The sequence below is a fragment of the Oncorhynchus mykiss genome, chromosome 12 (genome assembly GCF_057628025.1).
Source record: "Oncorhynchus mykiss isolate SJ-2025 chromosome 12, ASM5762802v1, whole genome shotgun sequence".
Lineage (NCBI taxonomy): Eukaryota > Metazoa > Chordata > Actinopteri > Salmoniformes > Salmonidae > Oncorhynchus > Oncorhynchus mykiss.
The window spans coordinates 14,262,261-14,289,029 of record NC_143033.1 but is presented as its reverse complement, the minus strand read 5'-3'; the positions used below and the strand labels follow the sequence as shown (position 1 = coordinate 14,289,029).

The 26,769-nt window shown below is 43.9% G+C and overlaps 2 protein-coding genes across 3 annotated transcripts in view; one reads left to right on the top strand and one right to left on the bottom strand.

Moving 5' to 3' along the window:
• Positions 1-3,189, top strand: part of LOC110536995 (progestin and adipoQ receptor family member 3) — a 33,289-nt gene extending 30,100 nt beyond the window's left edge. The window contains exon 8 of one of the 2 annotated variants that reach the window (XM_090191765.1): positions 2,808-3,189. In XM_090191765.1, the coding sequence (XP_090047891.1) occupies positions 2,808-2,844 (37 nt within the window). In that variant the 3' untranslated portion in view covers positions 2,845-3,189. The remainder of the gene's footprint in view (positions 1-2,807) is intronic. The other variant, XM_021622685.3, reaches the window with a different exon arrangement.
• Positions 3,190-12,557: 9,368 nt separating this feature from the next.
• On the bottom strand, positions 12,558-26,766 carry mrrf (mitochondrial ribosome recycling factor). The gene is made up of 7 exons (XM_021622676.3): positions 26,657-26,766; positions 21,179-21,372; positions 20,749-20,904; positions 18,116-18,234; positions 14,493-14,584; positions 13,392-13,551; positions 12,558-13,210 (listed from the first exon to the last, which is right to left on the bottom strand). The coding sequence occupies exons 2-7, from the start codon at positions 21,360-21,362 to the stop codon at positions 13,133-13,135; spliced, it is 789 nt and encodes a 262-aa protein (XP_021478351.1). The 5' UTR covers positions 21,363-21,372; positions 26,657-26,766; the 3' UTR covers positions 12,558-13,132.
• Positions 26,767-26,769: the final 3 nt, after the last annotated feature.

The following is a 26,769-nucleotide window of genomic DNA, read 5'->3' as shown; positions in this document are numbered from 1 at the left end:
CTGTTAGTGAGCATTTCTCCTTTGCCAAGATAATCCATCCACCTGACAGGTGTGTCATATCAAGAAGCTGATTAAACAGCATGATCATTACAGAGGTACACCTTGTGCTGGGGACAATAAAAGGCCACTCTAAAATGTCCAGTTTTGTCACACAAAACAATGCAAAAGATGTCTCAAGTTTTAAGGGAGCTGCAGGAATGTCCACCAGAGCTGGTGCCAGAGGATTTACTGTTAATTTATATGCCATAAGCCGACTCCAACTTCGTTTTAGAGAATTTGGAAGTACGTCCAACTGGCCTCACAACTGCATACCATGTGTAACCAAGCGGGATCGTCTGAGACCAGCCACCCGGACAGCTGATGAAACTGAGGAGTATTTCTGTCCATAATGAAGCCCCTTTGTGGGGGAAATCCATAGGTTAGGGCCTAATGATTTTCTTATATGAACTAAAGTAAAATTATTGAAATTGTTGCGTTTTTATATTTTTGTTCAGTATATTATGTACAAATATCCTGTCACTCAAATTAAAACAAGTCATACAACAAATGTTTTAAATGTAGTTTCAGTATGAAAGGCAGGGTTTGGAAAAGCCCTTTCATAGATCACCCTGTAGTTCTCATCACAAGGCGAGACAATTTAATATGTAAATAGTATACATGTAAAACATGCTAGTCTCTAACTACTAGACTAACTAACTAAAAACATGTAACTACTTGACTAACTAACTAAACATGTAACTACTGGACTAACTAACTAAATATGTAACTACTAGACTAACTAAGCATGTAACTACTAGACTAACTAACTAAACATGTAACTACTAGACTAACTAAGCATGTAACTACTAGACTAACTAACTAAATATGTAACTACTGGACTAACTAACTAAACATGTAACTACTTGACTAACTAACTAAACATGTAACTACTGGACTAAATAAATATGTAACTACTGGACTAACTAACTAAGCATGTAACTACTGGACGAACTAACTAAACATGTAACTACTGGACTAACTAACTAAACATGTAACTACTGGACTAACTAACTAAACATGTAACTACTGGACTAACTAACTAAACATGTAACTACTGGACTAACTAACTAAACATGTAACTACTGGACTAACTAACTAACTAAATATGTAACTACTGGACTAACTAACTAAATATGTAACTACTGGACTAACTAACTAAATATGTAACCACTGGACTAGAATTTTAACTCTCACTGTAAGTACACCTGATCCGCCACTTTGGCATCTCTAGATAGAATAAATATATATTATAAACTGGGTCGTACGAGCCCTGAATGCTGATTGGCTGAAGGCTGTGTTATATCAGACCGTATACCACAGGTATGACACAAATGGCTTGACTACTGTTCTAATTACATTGGAAACCAGTTTATAATATCAATAAGGCATCTTGGGGGTTTGTAGTTTATGGCCAATACACAACGGCTAAGTGTTGTATCCAAGCGCTCCATGTTGCACGGTGCATAAGAACAGTCCTTAGACATGGTATACTGGCCATATACCACACACCTCCGGGCCTTATCGCTTAAATAAGAGGTACTAAATAAGGTTTAATCTTATTGTAAGAAATTGTAAGAAAATAAATTCTACTTACCAGTGATAAGGTTGCTTGGGGCAAAAGCAAAGAGAGACAGAAAACTGGAGGGTCGCCGGTTCAAATCCCAAGTCTCTCATGAAAAGATGATGGGAAGTCAGCATCCTAATTGCATCTCCTACCATTGTGCCCTTGAGCAAGGCACTTAACCTCTGGAATGAGGACAAAGTATTCTTCCCCTTTTCTGTCATGTTCTCACAGGATCTCTGTGATCTCAGCAGATGTAACCCCTGAACTCTCTGTGTCAGTTTCCTCTCCCTGGTTCTTCCAGCACAGGGAGCATAGCAGTACCACACAGGTAGACAACCAACACCATCCACACCACCACCCCAAACAGCATGAAGGACAACAGGTTACCGTCCATGGTCCCACTTGTTGTGGCGCGGGAGGGAAAGAGAGGGAGGTGGAGACAGAAAGAGGCTCCCTTGACCTTCCAAATGGACAGACATTGTGCAGACCCTAGTGACCAAAAGGAGGATGATAGAATAAGTCTGTGTGTGTGTGTTCATGCATGCATGTATCTGTGTTTACGTGGGAGACTTAAGTATTCTGTAAAGAGGACATAGTTGGCTGCCTAGAAGCAGGTGAGTGTTTAAATGATGCCATTATCTTAGTGCAAACAGAAAGCACATTATTCTGTCAGTACGGCCTCACACCATTTTGTTCATATTCATGTGTACATCCACGGTGTATCCAACACTTTAACTACATGACATAGACTGACCAGGTGAATCCAGGTGAAAGCTATGATCCTTTTTGATGGTAAATCCACTTCAATCAGTGTAAGGGAGGAGACAGGTAAAACAATATGTAAGGTGCGTGCAACTCAATATTAGGAAGGTGTTGCTAATGTTTGATATACTCAGTGTAAATACTATCTGCTTATCTGTTCAACCCAGATTAAATATAGAAACACACTATAGAAAACCTGTCACCCATGCCACATGGAATATTAGTGCAGCGAAGGTAGGCTACAGATTAGTAGTTACTTCTATGTGAGACTATCAGTCTCTGTCTCCCTCTGTTGGCTAAATGAAGCGGTGAAGGCAAACGAAAAGACAAACCAACCAATTGCTGAACACCACAGCTCAGTCAGGTGTAAGAACACTGACTACCCAGTAGCAGCCTACTTTGTTTGAAGCCAACCATCCTATTTCCTCCCTCATATACACAGGTATGGAGCATGTTACCCTACCAAGGAGAAGAGGTAACATTGAGACATCACTGCTAGAGGGAAGCCAACTGGATCTCCCACCTGAAAACACTGACCCCTAGTGGTTTGAATATTGACTTTGATCTCAGGCCCTTTCTATGAACATTTCAACCCAATGAACATGTTTTGCCCACAGCTTATTAGCTGATACTGCATATCATGTTTCCCATGTTGATGATGTTCATTATGCATTATGTTTGAACCACGAGAAGATATTAAATCCAGGCTGTGTCCCATAGGGAAGCGCACTGTTGGCCCAGGGTCATCTGGGTTTGGCCTGGGTAGGTTGTCATTGTAAATAATCATTTGTTCTTAACTGACTTGCCTACTTAAATGAAAAAAATATAATTAAATTATGAAAAAGATTCAAGTAAATTAAATGTAAACAATAATGATTGATATTAACATGATGTATTCTATTAAATCTAATCATAAGATGATATTAACGTGATGTATTGTATTAAATCTAATCATGTTGACATTATGTAAATAACTGCCTCGTGTATTCAACATCTTGACACACGCAGTAAAATAAGAGTTTAACAGTTCGACTTTTTCATCCCTCATTACCAAATTACTATGACACACCCCTCACTGTGTTCATTGGCTGCACAGTTTTGCTTCATAACCTGGTTCAAGCGTTTACCAAGAAACCCTGAAGAAGGTACTGTGTGCAGAAACGTTGGTTGTCTTGCCCATTTGGGAGCATAATTAGAATGTGTGACTTTCTTTCTTTGTATAGTTTACACTCAGTCAACATCTCTACAAAACATGTTTTGGGGATGGGCTTCAATTAATGTATTTTACTAGGCTAAATGAAGAATTACACAATTGTTTCTAGTCCTCCCTGACTCTTATGACAAACTCTATCTTAACTTCAGATTGGTCATTTGAGAATCCAACGGATGACATGAGTCCTATTACCTTATAGACAGACCATCTCTGGCGTAAAGAGGGCTGTAACCATACAAGAGGATATTGAGAATGAGTTGTCTTCTCAAAATCCTTCTCAGAAGTTTTCACCTTGTACGTCTTCTAGCTCCAACACGCGTTAAGTAGAATTTATTCACTCAAGATGGTATTTTCCTCTCATGAAGTGCTCTGCGTTTTTGGTTGCTTGCTTTTTTTAACGGCACCATTTGTCTATGTTCTAATCTTGACTGTAGCAGCACACTCGGGGAGATTGGGTCTGGAGATAATGAGGTTGAGGGAGGGGTTCTCTGTGAGTCAGAACAGAACAAAGACTTTCATCACTGATGATTCTAGAACACTGTGAGAGTGTTCCATTAAAGAGAGAGAAACCTCTCAATACAACTGAAGGAGCACAGAGCTGAGCTCCCCAATAAAGACTCTATAGTCCACTGGGCCTATTCAGTCACAGACGGGCAGATAACACTAATTCCTTAACTTAAATAACAATAGCGTAACCACAGGAGTTATAGCAGCAGATATTTATATATATCTTACTGGACTGAGCAGCAATGATTACAAAACATAATGGTGTTTTTGGAACAAGATACATGGGAACACATATTGTATCCCCCTCTGAGTGTTTGTGGCAACCAGATAGTTAGTTTATGTGCTGTCACAAGGTGGTGCCCTCTCATCTCCTTGTAAACACATTTACAATGATGCTGAGAGGATGTGGACTTGTGGTTACTATGGAAACCAACCATGCCTTAATAAACTACAGGTAAGTGGGTGATTGAAGAAGAGAGGGTGATAGAAAAAAAAGTGTGTTCACAATGGATATAAAATCAATTCCCGATCTGAAGCATGTAGTCTGTAGCCTAGCCTACATCCAGTTTGACACTGGCAGGTTCCATGGCAAGTGGATACCTGGGTAAATTCAACCTGCACAGGTGAGAGAGGGAGGGGGAGTTAGAGAGAGCGAGACAGTGTAACAGAGGAATCCTAGTCTCAGACTTTTAACCTGCAACGTATCTTTAATCAGATCTGAAATAAGCCAACAGAAAACATCTCTGTTAGACACCAATCGGAGCAGAACATATGTTCTGCAGATTTCTGCTTTCTGGTCTTTCCTGTTTGCTGATTGACTTTTCGCATGTGACCTATGAAGAAATTACATGCTCCAGAACATTAATCCGCTAGCCTGTGCCACAAATACTTCTATAGCAGCCTGAGCCTAGATCTTCAGATGGCCTGTGTCCCAAATGGCACCATATTCCCTTCATAGTGTACTACATTTAACTAGGGCCCATTAGGTGCCATTTGGGATGGGCCCCAAGGCTTCTGAGATCCTCCAGTCCTAAAAATAAAACTATTCTACATCCTCTGGAACTGGAACTCCACACCAACTGTCTGATCTCCTCCCACAAAATGACAGTTAAACCCATCAAATAGGACTTCTTCCTATACCCTAGGCCCTACTTCCTCCAACAACATCAACCATGTGTCTCAAATGGCACTGGGCAAGCACCATATTCCCTATTCTCTGTGGTCAAAAGTAGTGCACTAGGAGAACTATTTGGTCATTAATATTCCAAAGGAAAGGGGCGGAAAGCATCAGGAACCAATTATTCAATAACGCTTTCCCCTCTTCTTGCCCTATTGGCGATGTCCCAAATCCTTATATGTTGCACTACTTTTGACCAGAGCCCTTTGCACTATATAGGGAATAGGATGTCATTTGGGACACAACCCTTGTATTCTAAATGAGAGGGATAGAGAGCAGGTAGATCTGTGTCGGGGTACGGCTCGGCGTCTCACCAGTTGCCATGGCCTTGAGTCAAGACTAGGGGTCCGGTATCACTACGCCACCACCAGTCAAACCTGGGTTCAAATACTATTCCAAAAGATTTAAAATACTTTATCTGTGCTTGATTGAGCTTGCCTGTTGCAATGGAAACAGAAGAAAAGTCAACAGTCCAACCCACAAACCCTGTTGCATCTGACTGTCACCCAAGGCAGGTTAAAGCGATCGCTCAAAGCATTTGACAGATTTAAAACACTATTTGAACCCAGGTCCGATCACTCCACCACCACCAACCAACTCACTGAGGTAATTGAGATCAGATGGGCTGTTGAGGCGAGGCAGGGTGAAGAGGCAACCTGGGCAAGGCAGAGTAACCTGGAAGCATTTATTTTATGGGAAAGATGTTTAGTTAAGTGCAGTGCTGCGACCTAATGAGTCTGGGCCTGCCCGGGCCAACCGGCTGTGATGAATATGATTGGTGAAAGATCTCAACGCTGGTTCCTGAGTCCTTCCTTCCTGCCGGATCAGGTTTCAGATGAACCAACTTCCTGTTTTATCTGTGGCCTTTGGAAAGCAAATGATCACTTCTTTTTTATAAGGGAATTACCATGTATTAGTCTAGTTCAGGATATCTCAGAGGATATCTCAGGATCCGTTAGAGTTTGAGCGACCTAAGGATTGGAGTCAAGTGGTGGACTGTGTGCTGAGGCATCTTTTAAGGGACTTTTGGTATGGGTTAGGAGGTAGTATTGATTCACTTGATCTTTTAGGAGGTTAAAACAGTCTTGGAGTAAAGATGCTGGGGTGTCTGTTAGAGATGGGACCACTAGAGTCAACATACACATTGACACTAGCAATGTGTCCAATAAACTGTTGTAGCACAAGTTAGTGTTGTAATTAACAGGTATCACCTGTTTGCAAGTTGGCCTTCAAAATGTCATCACAGTCCGAAAGAACGGCAAGTACATTCTCAACCATAAAATAGGCTGTTGAATCAACTGACATGTTTTAAGAGCACTAACGGCCACGACAGGCCTCGCACATGTCTTTATGTACATAGAGACAAGGCCACAAGTGAGAGGTCATTCACAAGGTCAAAAAAGTCAAGAAGACGGTCAATGCAATAATAGGTCTTGCAGCAACTTCAACTATCAACATGTTTTGCTTTCTCAAACTGGTGAAGCCTTGCTATGGGTGGGCTGTAACATTATAAACTATATACAGTGAGGCAAAAAATTATTTAAATCAGACACCAATTGTGCAAGTTCTCCCACTTAAAAAGATGAGAGAGGCCTGTAATTTTCATCATAGGTACACTTCAACTATGACAGACAAAATGAGGGGAAAAAATCCAGAAAATCACATTGTAGGATTTTTTATGAATTTATTGGCAAATTATGGTGGAAAATAAGTATTTGGTCAATAACAAAAGTTTGTCTCAATACTTTGTTATATACCCATTGTTGGCAATGACAGAGGTCAAACGTTTTCTGTAAGTCTTCACAAGGTTTTCACACACTGTTGCTGGTATTTTGGCCCATTCCTCCATGCAGATCTCCTCTAGAGCAGTGATGTTTTGGGGCTGTTGCTGGGCAACACGGACTTTCAACTCCCTCCAAAGATTTTCTATGGGGTTGAGATCTGGAGACTGGCTAGGCCACTCCAGGACCTTGAAATGCTTCTTACGAAGCCACTCCTTCGTTGCCCGGGCGGTGTGTTTGGGATCATTGTCATGCTAAAAGACCCAGCCACGTTTCATCTTCAATGCCCTTGCTGATGGAAGGAGATTTTCACTCAAAATCTCACGATACATGGCCCCATTCATTCTTTCCTTTACACGGATCAGTCGTCCTGGTCCCTTTGCAGAAAAACAGCCCCAAAGCATGACGTTTCCACCCCCATGCTTCACAGTAGGTATGGTGTTCTTTGGATGCAACTCAGCATTCTTTGTCCTCCAAACACGACGAGTTGAGTTTTTACCAAAAAGTTATAATTTGGTTTTATCTGACCATATGACATTCTCCCAATCTTCTTCTGGATCATCCAAATGCTCTCTTACAAACTTCAGACGGGCCTGGACATGTACTGGCTTAAGCAGGGGGACACGTCTGGCACTGCAGGATTTGAGTCCCTGGCGGCGTAGTGTGTTACTGATGATAGGCTTTGTTACTTTGTTCCCAGCTCTCTGCAGGTCATTCACTAGGTCCCCCCGTGTGGTTCTGGGATTTTTGCTCACCGTTCTTGTGATAATGTTGACCCCACGGGGTGAGATCTTGCGTGGACCCCCAGATCGAGGGAGATTATCAGTGGTCTTGTATGTCTTCCATTTCCTAATAATTGCTCCCACAGTTGATTTCTTCAAACCAAGCTGCTTACCTATTGCAGATTCAGTCTTCCCAGCCTGGTGCAGGTCTACAATTTTGTTTCTGGTGTCCTTTGACAGCTCTTTGGTCTTGGCCATAGTGGAGTTTGGAGTGTGACTGTTTGAGGTTGTGGACAGGTGTCTTTTATACTGATAACAAGTTCAAACAAGTGCCATTAATACAGGTAACGAGTGGAGGACAGAGGAGCCTCTTAAAGAAGAAGTTACAGGTCTGTGCGAGCAAGAAATCTTGCTTGTTTGTAGGTGACCAAATGCTTATTTTCCACCATAATTTGCAAATAAATTCATTAAAAATCCTACAATGTGATTTTCTGGATTTTTTTTCTAATTTTGTCTGTCATAGTTGAAGTGTAGCTATGATGAAAATTACAGGCCTCTCTCATCTTTTTACATGGGAGAACTTGCACAATTTGTGGCTGACTAAATACTTTTTTGCCCCACTGTACCATACATACTGTAACAAAAGGGTTGTTGTGAGAGTGGGGGACTGAACTGAACACCTCCATACATTTTAAATATAGCCTTAGCCATTTACTTATGAACGTATTAATGTCTGTGCTGTAGTAGGGGTCATATTAGCATAGGAACACAGAACATTGTCATTTATGATACCCCTGCCCCATCACACCCTCGCCGTGCTGATATCCTTGATTACAGTGTTCCCAGGGGATGATGTCAATTCCTCAGAGATAGGAACCATTGAGGGTACCAATCACTTAAGATTTTAAAAAATGGGGGGGAAGAAATCACGGCGGACATAAAGCTAAATATATAATTCCTCTTGTGCCGGTAATCACGATGTCCAGACGATTTGGAATGACGTTTTAAACGCTTCAGATTAAAGCATCTCTCTGTTAGAAGGGGATCGGTCTTTCCTTACAGCGACGGGTGCACGGGCAGCCGAGCCCGTGGCGAGACGTGGCGAGACGTGCATGGACGCGCCCAGGGACCCCCCCAAACGAGCGCACGTTCCACCTGTGACACTGAAATGTCTCAAAGGCCAGGTCAACACAGTCATCACAGGCCACAATGCCAGGTCAACATAGTCATCACAGGCCACAATGCCAGGTCAACACAGTCATCACAGGCCAGGTCAACACAGGCCACAAGGCCAGGTCAACACAGACCACAAGGCCAGGTCAACACAGTTATCACAGGCCACAAGGCCAGATCAACACAGTTATCACAGGCCACAAGGCCAGGTCAACAGTTATCACTGGCCACAAGGCCAGATCAATATAGAGGAAATAAATGAAGCAGTTTTCTTCCCCAGTATTAGTTACCTGATGATTAAGATGCCCCACCTCCTGCTAATGGTGTTTCATATACGCAATAACAATTTCCATACTATAATAAATATTTCTGAGTGGGTGGAAAGGCTTATAAGGCCTAGATTAGACCCAGTAGAGCATCATATAGGCTCAACACCCTCTGCATTAATGTATATCAGTCATCCTACATACTCATTTGACCCTATGACCCCAGAGTCACACATTCCAGTCTTCAGATAGTCCTCACATGACATTCAATTAGCCCTGAACCGTATGCCTCCTTCACTCACGCCGCCAAACTTACCCTAGTAAAACTGACTATCCTACCGATCCTCGACTTCGGCGATGTCATCTACAAAATAGCTTCCAATACTCTACTCAGCAAACTGGATGCAGTTTATCACAGTGCCATCCGTTTTGTTACTAAAGCACCTTATACCACCCATCACTGTGACCTGTATGCTCTAGTCGGCTGGCCCTCGCTACATATTCGTCGCCAGACCAACTGGCTCCAGGTCATCTACAAGTCCATGCTAGGTAAAGCTCCGCCTTATCTCATCTTCGTTCCAGTCACAGGCAGCAGAGAACTGGAACGAAAGGCGGCCAAATGAGGTGGTTCACTGGTCACGATGGCAACACCCACCCGTAGCACACGCTCCAGTAAGTGTATCTCACTGATCATCCCTAAAGCCAACACCTCATTTGGCCGCCTTTCGTTCCAGTTCTCTGCTGCCTGTGACTGGAACGAATTGCAAAAATCGCTGAAATTTGAGACTTTTATCTCCCTCACCAACTTCAAACATCTGCTATCGCTGCAGCTGTACATAGTCTATCGGTAAATAGCCCACCCAATTTTACCTACCTCATCCCCATACTGTTTATATTTATTTACTTTTCTGCTCTTTTGCACACCAATACCTCTACCTGTACATTACCATCTGATCATTTATCACTCCAGTGTTAATCTGCAAAATTGTAATTATTCGCCTACCTCCTCATGCCTTTTGCACACAATGTATATAGACTCTCTTTTTTTTCTACTGTGTTATTGACTTGTTAATTGTTTACTCCATGTGTAACTATGTGTAGTCTGTTCACACTGCTATGCTTTATCTTGGCCAGGTCGCAGTTGCAAATGAGAACTTGTTCTCAACTAGCCTACCTGGTTAAATAAAGGTGAAATAAATAAATAAAATAAAAAATAAATGCATAGCAGGCCATCAAAATTGTAGCCTATCACAGTAGACCTACAAGGGCACTCGTTCTTATCTGAAAACTGACTTAATTGTACTGAACAAAAATATAAAAACACAACATGCAACAACTTCAATGATTTTACAGAGTTTCAGTTCATTTAAGGAAATCAGTATATTGAAATAAATGAATTAGGTCTATGGCCTAAATCTATGGATTTCACAAGGGTGGACAGGAGAGCAGCCATTGGTGGGCCTGGGATTCATATTTAGCCCATCCAACCAGAATGAGTTTTATCACACAAAAGGACTTTATTACAGACAGAAATACTCCTCATTTTCATCAGCTGTCCAGGTGACTGGTCTCAGATGATCCCGCAGGTGAAGTCGTCGGATGTGGAGGTCCTGGGCTGGCGTGGTCACAAGTGGTCTGCAGTTGTGAGGGCCCGGCTGGATGTACCGCCAAATTCTCTAAAACAAAGTTAGAGGCGGCTTATGGTAGAGAATTGAACATTCCATTCTCTGGCAGCAACTCTGGTGGACATTCCTGCAGTCAGCTGTGGCATTGTGTTATGTGACAAAAATGCACATTTTAATGGCCTTTGCCCCCAGCACAAGGTGCACCTTTGTAATGATCATGCAGTTTAATTAACTTGTTGATATGTCACACTTGTCAGGTGGATGGATTATCTTGGCAAAGGGGAAATGCTCACTAACAGGGATGTAAACATATTTGTAAACAATATGAGAGAAATAAGCTTTTTGTGAGTATGGAACATTTCTGATGATCTTTAAAATCAGCTCATGAAACAGGGGAACTTTACATGTTGCGTTTATATTTTTGTTCAGTATATTTCAAACACATCACCAAATATGAATTGCAGATCAGAAACTGTACAGAGCCTATTATTTTTAGTCTGTGCCTATCCCTCCAATTTAGCTCCCCTCTCTCCTAACACCTAAAATCTTTCTGAACATCAAATCCATGATAATGTACAGTCTGATTTACATATGCAGTGAATCTTCCCCTGTGACACAAACTGCCGGGCTGAAAGTCATCTCATCACACCAGAGGTGTATTCTACATCATCACTGATTGGATTATTGATGAGATTGTCGGGTGGCTCATACACTTCACAGGGTGAAGGCGCGATAGAAATGTGTCCCATATGCCTATGGCCGCTGAAGTGCTTCACTGCCCTCTCTCTCGCTCGCCCTCGTTACCACCATTCAGGAACATGGGCTGGGTGTTGGGTGTGTAATCAGAGCGGCACTGGCAGGGAGGTTTGATCACCTGCACAACCCCTCTGCCAGCCGTTAGTGAAGTATACTCACCAAACCTAACCGGTATATCAATGTTACACCATTGTCACAAGCATCTCACAAGACTCCAAAACTGTATAATTCAAACATGCAAAATCTGCATGTAAAGTACGAGGACAAGGCCCCTGCGAGATACTTACAGTTCCTTGTTTCAACTGAAATAATGTAACATCAGGGACTACAGCCAGGTAGTTACAGTAAGTCTCCTTACTTTAACCTCCCAGCCAGATGTTGGTGTCCAAAGGGAGTGCACTAACACTGTCAATTCAAAGGTTTACTGAGCCAATTAGACTCGTGCCGCTGGTAAAAATGTACAAGAAAATCAATTTCCTCTCTCCTCACCGTCCCTCTATTCCATGGCAGCAGTAGTAAAACACAGCGAGGCTGCGAGCGGAGGACCAGTAATTCAGTTGATAAATGTCAAATGAAATTAAAGTATTCAGCTGAAAGCAATTTCCAGAGCTGCGTTCGGGGCCAGGGACTTGAGTCTTTCACTCCTCCATCGATCATGTTCTGGGCCAAGGTACACAATGCCCCCAAATTACTGACATATGGACCCAGACTCACAAGAAACACTGCCAGGTCCCTCATCTGTGCACTCCTCTAAACTGTTGTTTATCCAATGACCATCTGTGTGTGTGTGTGTAGCATCTCAGGGTAGGGCCAAGCAAACCACCATATTAAGACCCTGCCTAATAGATGAATGGTGTGATACATTATGATTTAGTACAGAGCAAGAAAGTAGACCATTACCACTCACTAATCTAACATCTAACTAACATCAAAGGTAAAGAAGAAAGAACAGAGATGACGTACAAAGCAGTGTTTCAGGTAATGGCACCCATACAGAATGGTAGTAGCCACTTTATTGTTTTGTCATTGGTAGCTGTAGGATTAATCCTGGACAAACTGACAGAACGAATCAGTGAGTTTGGTGTGGCGTTACAAGGGTTGCAGTCACCATGTCGAGAGGCTGCTTCCAAGTGGAAGGAAACAAAAATGTCACGTGTAAAATGGCTGAACTATCCCTTTAGGGGTGAATCTGAAACAAATGCTGGCACCACGTAGATATCTCTTCTTCCTGTCCTCTGGGAGATTGTCTCTGTCTCAGAGGTGCTTCCTACATAAACACAGCTCTCTGTAGCATCAGTTTGATTAGGAGGCTCCCAGAAGCCATTAAAATACCATTTCTCCCCTCTGTGTTTGTTTGAAGACGAGAGTGAGTGAGGAACCCAGCAGCCGCTGTTGTGCGATGCCAACTTCTGGAACACACAAACAAGCCCCCAACGAGCGCCAAACAAACCTCCAACTAGTGTCCAGTATCGTGTCCAGTCATATATGCAGGAGGAACCGTTCCAAACGTGACAGTATCAAAAATAAAGGTGTGGTGCTGTTAGTCGTCACCCCAGCAGCTCTTTCGTCTTGGTAGTCAACTGCTTGTCTACATCTGCTGCAAAGCTGTCCGCCATCTGCCCAACCTGAGAGAGGTGGAGAACAGACACATTCTTATTAGACAACTATTAATATTATAGAAATACTGTAAAACGATACGGGGTGCCACAAAAAACAGTAAGGATTCATCTGAACGTTTGTAGCCTTTGACTATTATAACCATTGTATTTCTGTCCTCCGATAGGCGGGGTGGAGGGATCTCAGTACCTGTTTCTCCACCAATCGGATGGTGTCCTCGGAGACGGTGTCCTTGGCCTTCTTCACCTGAGTGATAGCGTTGGACCTCACCCTCCTCAGAGACTCCTTGGCCTTGTTACCGAACTGCTTAGCTAGCTTAGCCAGGTTCTCCCTGTGTTCCCGCGTGACCCTGCATGGACACATTAGCACAGTGTTACGAGCGATAAACACACACACAGTCGCACGCACAAAGCATGAATACACACACACAAAGCATGAATACACACACGCACAAACACACTGTTTAATATTCTCTCTATGGGAGAAAGTAGGCACAAATCATATTAATGCCCAAAGCATTAAATTCCTTAAAACAATACCTGGCTAAATGACTGGCTCTCTGTGCCACAAAAAAATACAAAAATAAACGTATTATGGTCACAGAACAGTCAACAACTTTGTTTTGCTGGTGTAACAGCTAACACTTTATTTTCTGTAATTGGTATTTTTGCCTGGGACTATTTGCAAACAATCCAAGAGTGGTGTCTATTTACTGCAAACAATAATGTGTAATTACTGATTCTGGGCCAATCAAGACGCTCGCTCTCTTTGGAAATGCAAATGTTGTTGCGTGCTGAGACTGATTGCAGAGGAAGGCGGCGTCCGTCTGTCCGTCCCCCTATCCTGCGCTGCCAGACAAGCACCTGCTGCTGAGCGTACTTATTAATCACACAGCCTGCATCCCTAATGTATTCACTACAGGGTCAAAAGCAGTGCACTACATAGGGAGTAGTGTGCCATTTGTGACGTACCCACATGTTTTTGTGGTTAAGCGAATGACGGCTGCACATCAAGCTATTTGATTTGGCAGGGAGCAGAATTGGTCAGAGAACTGAAGTTGTACAACTGTTACAGTTGGGTGACAGTCAGATAAATGTGTCAGACACTCCTGGAAACCACAGACAGATCCATGCATTTCTTTACAAGGAGACAGATGGTCAGGGAAGGGACTGACGAGATAATTCATTACTGGAAAGAGAAAAAGTAGGAGGATAAAATATAAAGACATGGAGAGAAATGGTAAAACAGAGAGAGTAGAGACAGTGTTCTGGCCCAGCCTGGTTGACTCACTTGGGAATGGCCACCCTGATTATGGTTCCGTCCACCTCAGGGTTGAGTTTCATGCTGCTCTCTCGTAGGGCGCGGGTGGCAGCAGCCACAGCCTGGGGACACAAACACACATTCGACCTGAACCTAATGACTGCCAGCTGGGACTGGGGCAGGAGTACTCTCACTGCAGACACAGGCGGTCCTTGGTCATGCTGGCTTTGATCCATGGCGAGCTGGGTGAACTGTGTAGAATCTCTGGTAGAGGGGGTTGGGGGGGGGGGCTAGGGTGTGTGTGTGGGGAGCACATGCAGTGTGAAAGTGCTGTGGGATGCTGTCAGAGCGGGGTCTCCTGGGAACAGGGGGGGGGGGGGGGGGGTCCTGGCTGGGTACTCACTATGCATTGGAAAAGGAGATTCTGAGTAGCTTCTTTCCACTATAGAATATATTCTATACAGCACAACAGTCTGGTAGACAACAGAATCATTATCTAGGATATGTATGTTACAACTAACTGTCTGGTAGACAACAGTCATCATCTAGGAGATGTATGTTTACCAGACCGTTAGTTCTGGTAGACAACAGAATCATTATCTAGGAGATGTATGTTACAACTAACTGTCTGGTACACAACAGTCATCATCTAGGAGATGTATGTTAGAACTAACAGTCTGGTAGACAACAGTCATCATCTAGGAGATGTATGTTTACCAGACCGTTAGTTCTGGTAGACAACAGAATCATTATCTAGGAGATGTATGTTACAACTAACTGTCTGGTACACAACAGTCATCATCTAGGAGATGTATGTTAGAACTAACGGTCTGGTAGACAACAGAATCATTATCTAGGAGATGTATGTTACAACTAACTGTCTGGTAGACAACAGTCATTATCTAGGAGATGTATGTTTACCAGACCGTTAGTTCTGGTAGACAACAGAATCATTATCTAGGAGATGTATGTTACAACTAACTGTCTGGTACACAACAGTCATTATCTAGGAGATGTATGTTAGAACTAACGGTCTGGTAGACAACAGAATCATTATCTAGGAGATGTATGTTACAACTAACTGTCTGGTACACAACAGTCATTATCTAGGAGATGTATGTTAGAACTAACTGTCTGGTAGACAACAGAGTCATTATCTAGGAGATGTATGTTACAACTAACTGTCTGGTACACAACAGTCATTATCTAGGAGATGTATGTTAGAACTAACTGTCTGGTAGACAACAGAGTCATTATCTAGGAGATGTATGTTACAACTAACTGTCTGGTACACAACAGTCATTATCTAGGAGATGTATGTTAGAACTAACTGTCTGGTAGACAACAGAGTCATTATCTAGGAGATGAATGTTAGAACTAACGGTGGTTGGACAGAAAGGAGAGGTGCCCGAGGGAGAGCGTCAGAAACAGGGAAGACAGAAAGGAGAGGTGCCCGAGGGAGAGCGTCAGAAACAGGGAAGACAGAAAGGAGAGGTGCCCGAGGGAGAGCGTCAGAAACAGGGAAGACAGAAAGGAGAGGTGCCCGAGGGAGAGCGTCAGAAACAGGGAAGACAGAAAGGAAAGGTGCCCGAGGGAGAGCGTCAGAAACAGGGAAGACAGAAAGGAGAGGTGCCCGAGGGAGAGCGTCAGAAACAGGGAAGACAGAAAGGAGAGGTGCCCGAGGGAGAGTGTTGAACGGTGTTTCCTCCGACACATTGGTGCAGCTGTCTTCCAGGTAAAGTGGTTGGGTGTTAAGAAGCGCGGCTAGGCGGGTCATGTTCCGGAGGCCTCTCCAGAGCCCGTTGGGGAGTTGCAGTGATGGGACAAGATCGTAATCACGAAATTGGGGAGAAAAAGGGGGTTAAAAATGAATGATTAAATAAACAGCTTCTCCCATTCTCTGGTTCTCTCCTATTCTCAAGTTACTCCAGAGAGCCATCCTATACCTCTGTTTGATTGTTCTCAGTACTGAATTCATCATTACTTCCTACAGCTCTAGCCATTAGGGAAAAGTGGGGGAATGCTGTGCTCTGTTCTGGCCAGCTCTGTAAACACCAGGCATGTTCTGGTTAATATGTTAAATTGTGAATAAACACAGCCAGTTCAAAGCCACAGTCCAACCAAGAGGAATGAACAGAGCCAAAGTAAACAGCTGGTTAATGATGTTGAGGATTCCACACAGGCCTTTTACATCCTCTTTGTTCCTTCAGATCTAAGTGGTTTAATTCATGCTGCCATCACCACTGCACAACAGACACTGGGGGTTTGCAGTAACACTGAACTGCAGTACTGAATGGCTGGAAAACAATGGCCCCTCGTTAGGATCATGGGTAATTGATGTGAATAATTATAATCCTATTTGCTCTGGGTGCTGTGCAGTCACCCCTGTGTTGCCTTAGCAGGGCTGTTAAGACTATTAGGTAATGGGAGTGCTTTTGTCACTTCTTGGTTAGACTACTGCAATGCTCTACTTTCTGGCTACCCGGATAAAGCACTAAATCAACTTCAGTTAGTGCTAAATACGGCTGCTAGAATCCTGACTAGAACCCAAAAATGTGATCATATTGCTCCAGTGCTAGCCTCTCTACACTGACTTGTTAAGGCAAGTGCTGATTTCAAGGTTTTACTGCTTACCTACAAAGCATTACATGGGCCTGCTCCTACCCATCTCCTACCCGTTGGTCCTGCCGTTCACACCCTGGGTTCATGCCAAGGGGGAGATCTTTTGCCTCGTCTCAGGATGGTAAGTTGGTGGTTAAAGACATCCCTCTAGTGGTGTGGGGGCTGTGCTTTGGCAAAGTGGGTGGGGTTATATCCTGCCTGTTTGGCCCCATTCAGGGGTAACGTCGGACGGGGCCACAGTGTCTCCCGACCCCTCCCGTCAGCCTCCAGTATTTATGCTACAGTAGTTTGTGGGGGGGGGGGGGGTCTCTGATAATGACAATATGCTTATCCGCATGAGTTTACCCGTATGAGTATTCACAAAAACAAATCTGCAAATCTAAAAGCTGTGATCTCTCATGAATTATGTATTAGTACACCTACGGTGACAAGAGTACTATGTTCCAGGTTCATCTGCTCATGTAGTACTCTGCAGTACTAAATGGATCTGAGCCAAGGCCAAAGAGCATCAAGCTCCCTTTAAAACTGATCCCAGAATTAGACAGGGACAACCCTCATTAACAACATAGGATGCTGGAGGGAGAAAAGACCAGGGGAAGGAGAAACACAGGGAGAAGAGGGAAAGAGTTGTTCCGTTTCAGTGTGTCTGTGAGAAAGAGAGAATCTATTGGAGCAGTTAGCTCTCCTCCTTCCCAGAGGGCAAAGCGCGGTCACTTCCTGCTGATGACAGCTGACCACAGAGTCTTGGCATTTGTTTCAATCTTATCCCAGAACAAAGAGCTTCCCTGAACCATTGATCACTAACCGACTCAAGTTTCAGAAAAGGAGAAAGGAGTAAGAGAACGAGAGAGATCGATGGAGGTTGTGTGTCGACACTTAACACTGCTCAACCTTCCATGCACTGGATGAGACAAGAGTAGGCGATTTCAGTCCACGTTTCTAAAATGACATGCCAATTTCAAAATGTGTTGCCATCAGCCCAGAGTGTGGTTCATACAGTGTGTGTCTGTACTGTGCATTTGTGAGCTCACCTCTGGGAAACCAGTCATGTTGACCACGATGAGCTGAGGGGACTTCATGGAGATCTGACCCAGCTGGTTCAGTGGGAACTTGCCGTCTGCCGTGGACACCACGATGTGATCCAGAGCTCCTGAAAACCCAAAAGGACCAGGGCCCGTATTCATACAGCAGGTCAGAGTAGGAGTGCCGACCTAGGATCAGGTCCCCACTGTCCATGTCATGTTACTCCTCTGAGATGCTTTATGAACAGAATATAAAAACAATACAGATAATTCTTGAGTCGCAGCATAAAACAAGACATGACCAAGACAACTAAACCGTTGTATGATCACTATGAAGCCTCAGACTGTTGGCAGAGTGGGATGCAGGTTTGGTTTCAGCTGGGGTGCAGGAGGTACCCCCCCAACCCTCATCTCCTCTCTCGGTCACCCCCTAACAGTGCAGACTGCAGAACCAAAGCTTCAACATGGGTCTCCTCTTCTCATCTGGCTTACCTCAGACGCTGCTGTTTCCTCCCTCGCCGTCCTCTGGCTTACATCACCAACTCTATCCCTCGCTAGTGGAGAAGTGTGGAGGGTGGGGTGGACCATAGAGTAATCTACCTTTTTTAGCCTGCGTTACTCGAGCCCTAACCTCGTCTCCAGGCTAACTGCTAGAGCCGGCTGGTCGACCAGAGACGACCTGGCTGCCTGCACATCTGCTAGCGCTTCCAGAGGGCACACAGCCATTTCCTAAACGGCATGAGGAGGGATGAGGATCGACTGGAAAGCCATTAGCCAAATGGACTCTTCCTGGTCAGGGCACAGGCAGTTGACCCAACATGGCAGAAGGTAGACTACTAGTCAACAATACAGGCCTTCTCCAAAAATAAAAATAAACATTTACCATGGGTTTTGTTCAGTAGGGCACACTGTAGAAAAACCATTTCGCAACAGAATACAGAAATGTTTTCTTACAGGACATATTCAGGTAAGAGCTACCTCCCCTTTCCTCTCTCTAGTTCTCAACCCGACCCGGGGTTCCTCATGATAAAGTCCCATCAGACAGCAGACTTCCAGGTGGATCCTGTGTGACTTTACACTGGCGATGTTTAGTGGGTGGGTGCCCTGGGATCATGAGCTCTAGCCTGGGGTACCTTATGATCGTGAGGATGACATTAACTAGTTGTTTTGAACTATGGAAGCTAATGCTCTGACCCATCTCTGGGAGACAGACTGGGGTTGTAAATGTGTGTTTGTGGGTTGAGGATGTCTGGCATCCAGACCGGTTACATATAAGGGTTGGGAAAATGCTCGTTTCAGTATATTCATCTGAGGCAGTATACACCGAGCTGTTCAGGGAGGACTGGATAGCCTGACATTAGTCCAACGTTCCCATGGACAAGAGAGGTTAGTCTTCCAGCAGAGAAACAGAGTAACAGGCTGTAATACCTCCACGCTGGCTGCGAGTACCCAGATGCCTGGTTCACCATATTAACATGTCCTATACAACAGCCCTTCCTTCAGCTAAGCTGACTTTACTTACAACAAAACACACCACATAATGAGGCCCAGATGAGACTATCGAACACACACAAGAACAAAATTATGTCATGATTCCCCCCATTCCAGAATCTTTCCAGTCAGAATTTCTGTCAGCTCTAAATCCTGCTGCTTCCACAGATTACTGTGCATCTGGACAGAGGGGCAAAGAGGGGGAGGAGGGGAGAAGAGGGTAAGGATGAGGAATAGAAGGAGACTGTAAGGAGAGAAGGATGGAGAAGGTGAGGGAGGAAGGAAGAGGGGAGGGGTATTTAATCGGTGTATAAATCCTGGTATTATAGCTTCCTCCCCCTGGGGCCCTCCCTTCAGCTCCCCTCTCAGGGTTGGTCTGCCACGAGGGGAGAGGGGGAGGCTTTGAACTGGATGTAGTTCAGGAAACAGGGTCAAGGTAAAGGGCAGGGATCACTCTTCCCTCCCCTCAGGCCATTTGTCAGGGAGAAAGTAAACAGATGGAGATGCACTTTTTCCTCATCTTTTAACCAACAATCAATAGTGAAAACCAACAGTTGACTTTGGTCTTTTAAAGCTTACAAAGAAGGACAACACTTAAACGTCAGGCCTTCAGAGCTTTGCATCCCTCATTGAAACATCAGACAGTGGTACTGACAGGTTTCCTCTACTGACAGAACCGAAAGGCATCCTCTACTGACAGAACCGAAAGGCATCCTCTACTGACAGAACCGAAAGGCATCCTCTACTGACAGAACCGAAAGGTTTCCTCTACTGACAGAACCGAAAGGTATCCTCTACTGACAGAACCGAAAGGTTTCCTCTACTGACAGAACCGAAAGGTTTCCTCTACTGACAGAACCGAAAGGTTTCCTCTACTGACAGAACCGAAAGGTATCCTCTACTGACAGAACCGAAAGGTTTCCTCTACTGACAGAACCGAAAGGTTTCCTCTACTGACAGAACCGAAAGGTATCCTCTACTGACAGAACCGAAAGGTTTCCTCTACTGACAGAACCGAAAGGTTTCCTCTACTGACAGAACCGAAAGGTTTCCTCTACATAATCTCAGCACCTAGAACCGAGTGCACTGGCCAGATAATCAACAGTCGGTCATGAGAGACTATCCTCTCCATGGAAATAGCCCCTACACACCTGGAGAGGTTCTGATGCTCAGGTTGCGGCTGAAGTCGTCCTTCAGGGTGGTGAGGACGGCGGCCATATCCTCCTTCGTTTCCTCCAGACTGATGATGTCCTCCACCAGCGAGGAGTTGATGTTCACTTTGGAAGCCTGGCCCTTTGCTGCCTTAGCTGAGGGAAGAAATAAAAGCAGGCGGTCTTCAGAAAGACTTCAAAAGGGGAATAACAGAAGGAGAGGATGGAGGGGAGGGCTGGTAGTCTTGTCTATCACTGTTATTACAAATAAAAGCAAGACACAGTGAAGTGGGGTTTTCAACCTCCTGAATGTTCTGACCACTTCAGTAGGTCTTGATCCCTACCACTATATTTCCTTTGATGGTAACACTGCTAGCTAAATCCTTCAGCTAAAATAAAAAGCTACTGAGGCAAGCGGCCCTCCACTCACCTTTACTCTTCTTGGTGGCGTAGAAGCGTACGCAGGAGGCAGCAGGGGGGACCATGTTTTGATGAAAGATATTTGGGAGCAGCAGTTGGACCCTAGAGATGACTACCAGCTGAGGAGACCTCACCATGGGGACGAGGGATCGGCACAAAGCCGGCCGCATTAGGCCCAGCAGACTCAGTGTCATAGCTGTCAGACTGTGACAAGGAGAAATAAAGAAACATCAAAGATGAATGGACAAGACATGATTACTGTCTGATGATAAAACATGACTGTCAAGCTAATAAAAACACTAAAGCTATGAAGTGATCAGATATCAGTTTGTAGATCTGGTTACAATTCTCTTTTCATCGTGCAGCGATCCTATGGAAGTACTGTACCACGCATGTCCAGTAGTAGCATCTGTAATACTAACCAGAAGGTGTCTGTCTATCTACATACTGTATACTACTGCTTCAATTACAACAGTATGAGTCATAACTAGGGTTGCACATTTTGGGGAATATTCAGAGGTGGAAACTGTCTGTGGGAATTAATGGAAATATATGCAAATTAATATTAATACCATTTAAAATGTAGATGTTTCTTGCATTGGCTAAATTTACCATATCACATGGAGCCAGAAACATAAAACTTTACCTTATAAGTAGACAATCCCAAATTATGAAATCCTTCCTTTAGAAATAAAAATGTAGTAACAAACTGAACTTTAATTAAATGAGTTGACTCTTCACATGGGACGTTGGACTAGTAACCGTAAGGTTGCAGGATCAAATCCCCGAGCTGACAAGGTAAAAATCTGTCGTTCTGCCCCTGAACAAGGCAGTTAACCCACTGTTCCTAGGCCGTCATTGAACATAAAAATGTGTTCTTAACTGACTTGCCTAGTTAAATATAAGGTCAAATAAACATGGGATGATTTCACTGAACTAAAGGGAATATGGGATGATCCCTCGCAACTACCAAATATGTTTTCAACATCAGAAATGAGAGTCTAGAAACTAAGGCTTTGGTCGTCTTCCTCTCAGGCTTCCATGTCTTCTCCCTGGACCTCCTCAATGTCCACCTCTTGATCATCAGACTGAGGTCTCATCTTCACTGTCACTTTCCAACCATGAGGATGGCTTGTTGTAAGGCTCAAAAAGCCTCAAATTTGCCTGGATGGCCACCAATTTTTCAACCCTTGTATCGGTCAGCCTGTTGCGTACTTTGGTGTGTGTGTTCCCAAACAAGGACCAGTTGCACTCTGAGGCTGCTGATGTTAGAGGGATTTGGAGGATGGAGGCAACAGGGGAAAGAGCCTCAGATCCACAAAGTCCCTTCCACCAGGTGGCTGATGAGATATGTTGGCATGACTGCCATATTGTATCTCCCATCCTCGATGGGGCTGTCCATATCGGCAGACTGTGATATGGCCATTTCTCGGAGACTCCTTCCCCTCCAGGAGACTGTCAAACATGATGACAACACCATCCCAACGGGTGTTGCTGGGCAGCTTCAATGTGGTGCTCTTATTCTTCTCACTTTGCTTGGTGAGGTAGATCGCTACTATAACTTGTTGACCCTTCACATACCTAACCATTTCCTTGGCTCTCTTGTAGAGTGTATCCATTGTTTTCAGTGCCATGACGTCCTTGAGGAACAGATTCAATGCATGAGCAGCACAGCCAATGGGTGTGATGTGAGGGTAGAACTCCTCCACTTTAGACCAAGCAGCCTTCATCTTCCCAGCATTGTGGGTCACCGGTGCAAATACCTTCTGTGGTCCAAGGTCATTGATGACTGTAGTCTTGCATGATGTCTACTTTAATACTAATTAGCATTTTCGAATCAGTGTAAATAGAGCCGAATATTGATACACATCCGAGAGAAATTCACAGGGTTATCAAAACGTCACGCCAGGGTAAGTCTACACAAACACAGCCTTTATTTTAAATGTTTCTAACATTCCCTATGGAAAAATGATTAGAACCATTTCCCTGTTTGACCGCTAGGTTTTATGGGTATGACACCTCCACTGTAGGGCTCTAAACAGTCAAATCAATCTGTTACGAATTCCCTCCCAGGGACTCTTAAGGGCTATTTATACCCTACGGAGACAGGCCTTACGGAGACAGACCCTACGGAGACAGACCCTACGGAGCGTAGCGTCGCAATGTCATTTTTCATCACAAAAGGGGCGGCCCCAAAGTACAGCACTCCAACAATCTACGTTCTGCAGTGCCATATTAAAAGTGCAACAAGCCGTGTAATGGGGGCAGTGTTGTGTAGGCAATGAAGCTCACTTGGTTCCTTGATTTGATCTATAGGCTATGCATCAAAGTAACCCATTTTACAGGTTTCCACACAAACCTTAAGCACACCCTCTCATTCTAACAGCCCTCTCTCTGGGACACAAACTCTGCGACTTTTCTAACTCCTGCAGTAGGCTCCCCTCCTCCGCTGGAGCTTAGCAGGCTAGGCTATGGGTAGTAAACTGGCCCTTCACACCTCTGGCCATAGCCATCGATTGGTCGCTAGGGGTCAGGGGCCTTATCACACAGAGGGGTCAGCCAATCATAGGCAGTCATCTTGGGTCCCAGATCCCCAACTCCTGTCTCCTTTTTATTTATGTATTTTATTTCACCTTTATTTAACCAGGTAGACTAGTTGAGAACACCTTTATTTAACCAGGTAGACTAGTTGAGAACACCTTTATTTAACCAGGTAGACTAGTTGAGAACACCTTTATTTAACCAGGTAGACTAGTTGAGAACACCTTTATTTAACCAGGTAGACTAGTTGAGAACACCTTTATTTAACCAGGTAGACTAGTTGAGAACACCTTTATTTAACCAGGTAGACTAGTTGAGAACACCTTTATTTAACCAGGTAGACTAGTTGAGAACAAGTTCTCATTTACAACTGCGAACTGGCCATGAATAAAGCAAAGCAGCTCAAGACATAACACAGAGTTACACATGGAATAATCAAACATACAGTCAATAACACATTTGAAAAAGTATATATATATATATATATATACACACAGTGTGTGCAATTGAGGTAAAATAAGGGAGCTAAGGCAATAAATAAGCCATGGTGGTGAAGTAATTACAATATAGCAATTAAACATTGAAGTGATTGATGTGCAAGTAGATACTGGGGTGCAAAGGAGCAAGATAAATAAATAAATACAGTATGGGGATGAGGTAGTTGGATGGGCTATTTACAGATGGGCTATGTACAGGTGCAGTGATCTGTGAGCTGCTCTGACAGCTGGTTCTTAAAGCTAGTGAGGGAGATATGAATCTCTAGCTTCAGTGATTTTTGCAGTTCGTTCCAGTCATTGGCAGCAGAGAACTGTTAAGAAAGGCAGCCAAAGGAGGAATTGGCTTTGGGGGTGAATAGTGAGAAATACCTGCTGGAGAGCATGCTACGGGTGAGTGCTGCTATGGTGACCAGTGAGCTGAGATAAGGCGGGGCTTTACTTAGCAGAGACTTGTAGATGACCTGGAGCCAGTGGGTTTGGCGACGAGTATGAAGCGAGGGCCAGCCAACGAGAGCATACAGGTCGCAATGGTGGGTAGTATATGTGGCTTTGGTGACAAAACGGATGGCACTGTGATAGACTGCATCCAATTTGTTGAGTAGAGCGTTAGAGGCTATTTTGTAAATGACATCGCCAAAGTCGACGATCAGTAGCATGGTCAGTCCTTCAAGCAGTCAGAGAGCGCAGCAAACTCATCTCTATCCAGCACAACAACCACTGGACTCTTCTCTCTGGACTTGTGGGATGTGTGCATGCACAAAAACCACTACCTTTCCATGTACATTTCAACTGTGTGCATGTCAATAAAGTATCCTTGTGTGTAACTTTGAGGTTAACTTATTCCCCTCTGACGGGGGGGAGGTGCTAGTCAGTGGGTCACAGATCAGTCCAAACAAAGAGTCACCATCTTTCACAACAACAAAAAACATATAGTTCTGAAAATTGCTCTTTCAGATCTTTAACACACTTCACAACATTTCCCCCCCAGGGACATTTTTCCTGAGGCAGGGGATCTCCATTCCAGGGTGCAGAACAGAAGAGCTCAGCAGCCACCCACCAAAACTCCCTCAAACTCTACTCATCCATGAGGGTCTTTCTGAACCGTGCCTTTCATTGGCAACGGGTGTGAACAACCAGCCGTGTATCATACCCTGGATGACTTCCTCCATTGTGTGTGATGAACACACCGTTAAGAGAAATGGGGCACTATACTATCACGCAGGTGGATACACACTGTCAACGTCACCCTCGTAAATCACCTCAACAGAATGTTTGTGTCCCATTTCCTACATAGGACTCTGCTTAAAAGTAGTGCACTATATAAGGAATAGGGTGCCATTTGGGACACACCCTGCATCTGGGTGAGGGGCTTGGCTTCTAGTCATAATACCACCTTGCTTTGTGTGTGTATAGAGACTGAACATTAAGCAGGCAGGGGGATCCAGCACAGCCTCACCTGAAACATCTGTGTTGTGTACAGTCTGTAGCTCTTTACTCTAACAATACTATCTGGGCCAGAAGGCAGAGACCATACACATGGTTTATTCTCTAAACAAACCCAGGTTGGCTGCGATTGTATCACTCCCTTCACAAAGCCAGCAGCCGGCCGCCTCCCTGACAAACACCGCTAGTAGTAACGCTACAGGAAGAGATAGTTTTTTTTAAAGCATGACTCTTTTGTGTCTCCACTGAGCGTCAGTGTTTATCATAAATATAACCATTGGCCGTGCCTCTGAGTCCAGTGGAAGGGATAGAGGGGGGGGATGATGGTTGTCTTTACACGTGAAGTGAAGCAGAAAAACTGTAGCACAGGTGTTCAGTGAGATATTGTATCTCTTTGATATTTCATAAAACGGCAAGGGGCCAGTTGGCATGCCCACATTGCATGACACCTCTGAATAATTCATGTTTATGTTGTTTTAACAGTTTAATTCTGATTGTAAAATTGATGCCCTGTTACACTGGACTAAGGACTTTTAATTCAGAACAACAACAAAGAACAAATGCAGTCAGAATACTTCCCTTTAATTAAAGGGCACGCCATCTTTCTACTCGTCTAAGGGCACTATTTGGCTCCCATATTATTTAACCTTAATTTGACTAGGCACTTGCCTAGTCAGTTAATTAAGAACAAATTCGGATTTACAATGACGGCCTACTTCAGTTGGCTATATATCAATAATATCACTCATGCATGTTACACAATGTTAAACAAAAGCAAGCTAGCTAATATGATAGCAATGCCTCCATAGTCTTTGATGATATTTAACTAAAGCTAGCTAGCTAAACGGTGGTGGCATTTAGCTATAGAAAGGTCGTTGCGTACGCAGTCGAACTAAAACATAAATAATGGATCAATGCAGGAGAATATTTGGGATTGGAACATGTTTACATTGTAACTACTAGCTATATCAAGAACAATTGTCCTACATTTTAAAGTAGTTACTTACTTATATCTTGTCAAATGTGTCTACTTGCACATGGCTGTGACGAGCATAGGAAACAGTTGAACCTGACGCTGTGTTCGTCGTCATCATACATTAAATGCTATGTGTAGACTGTC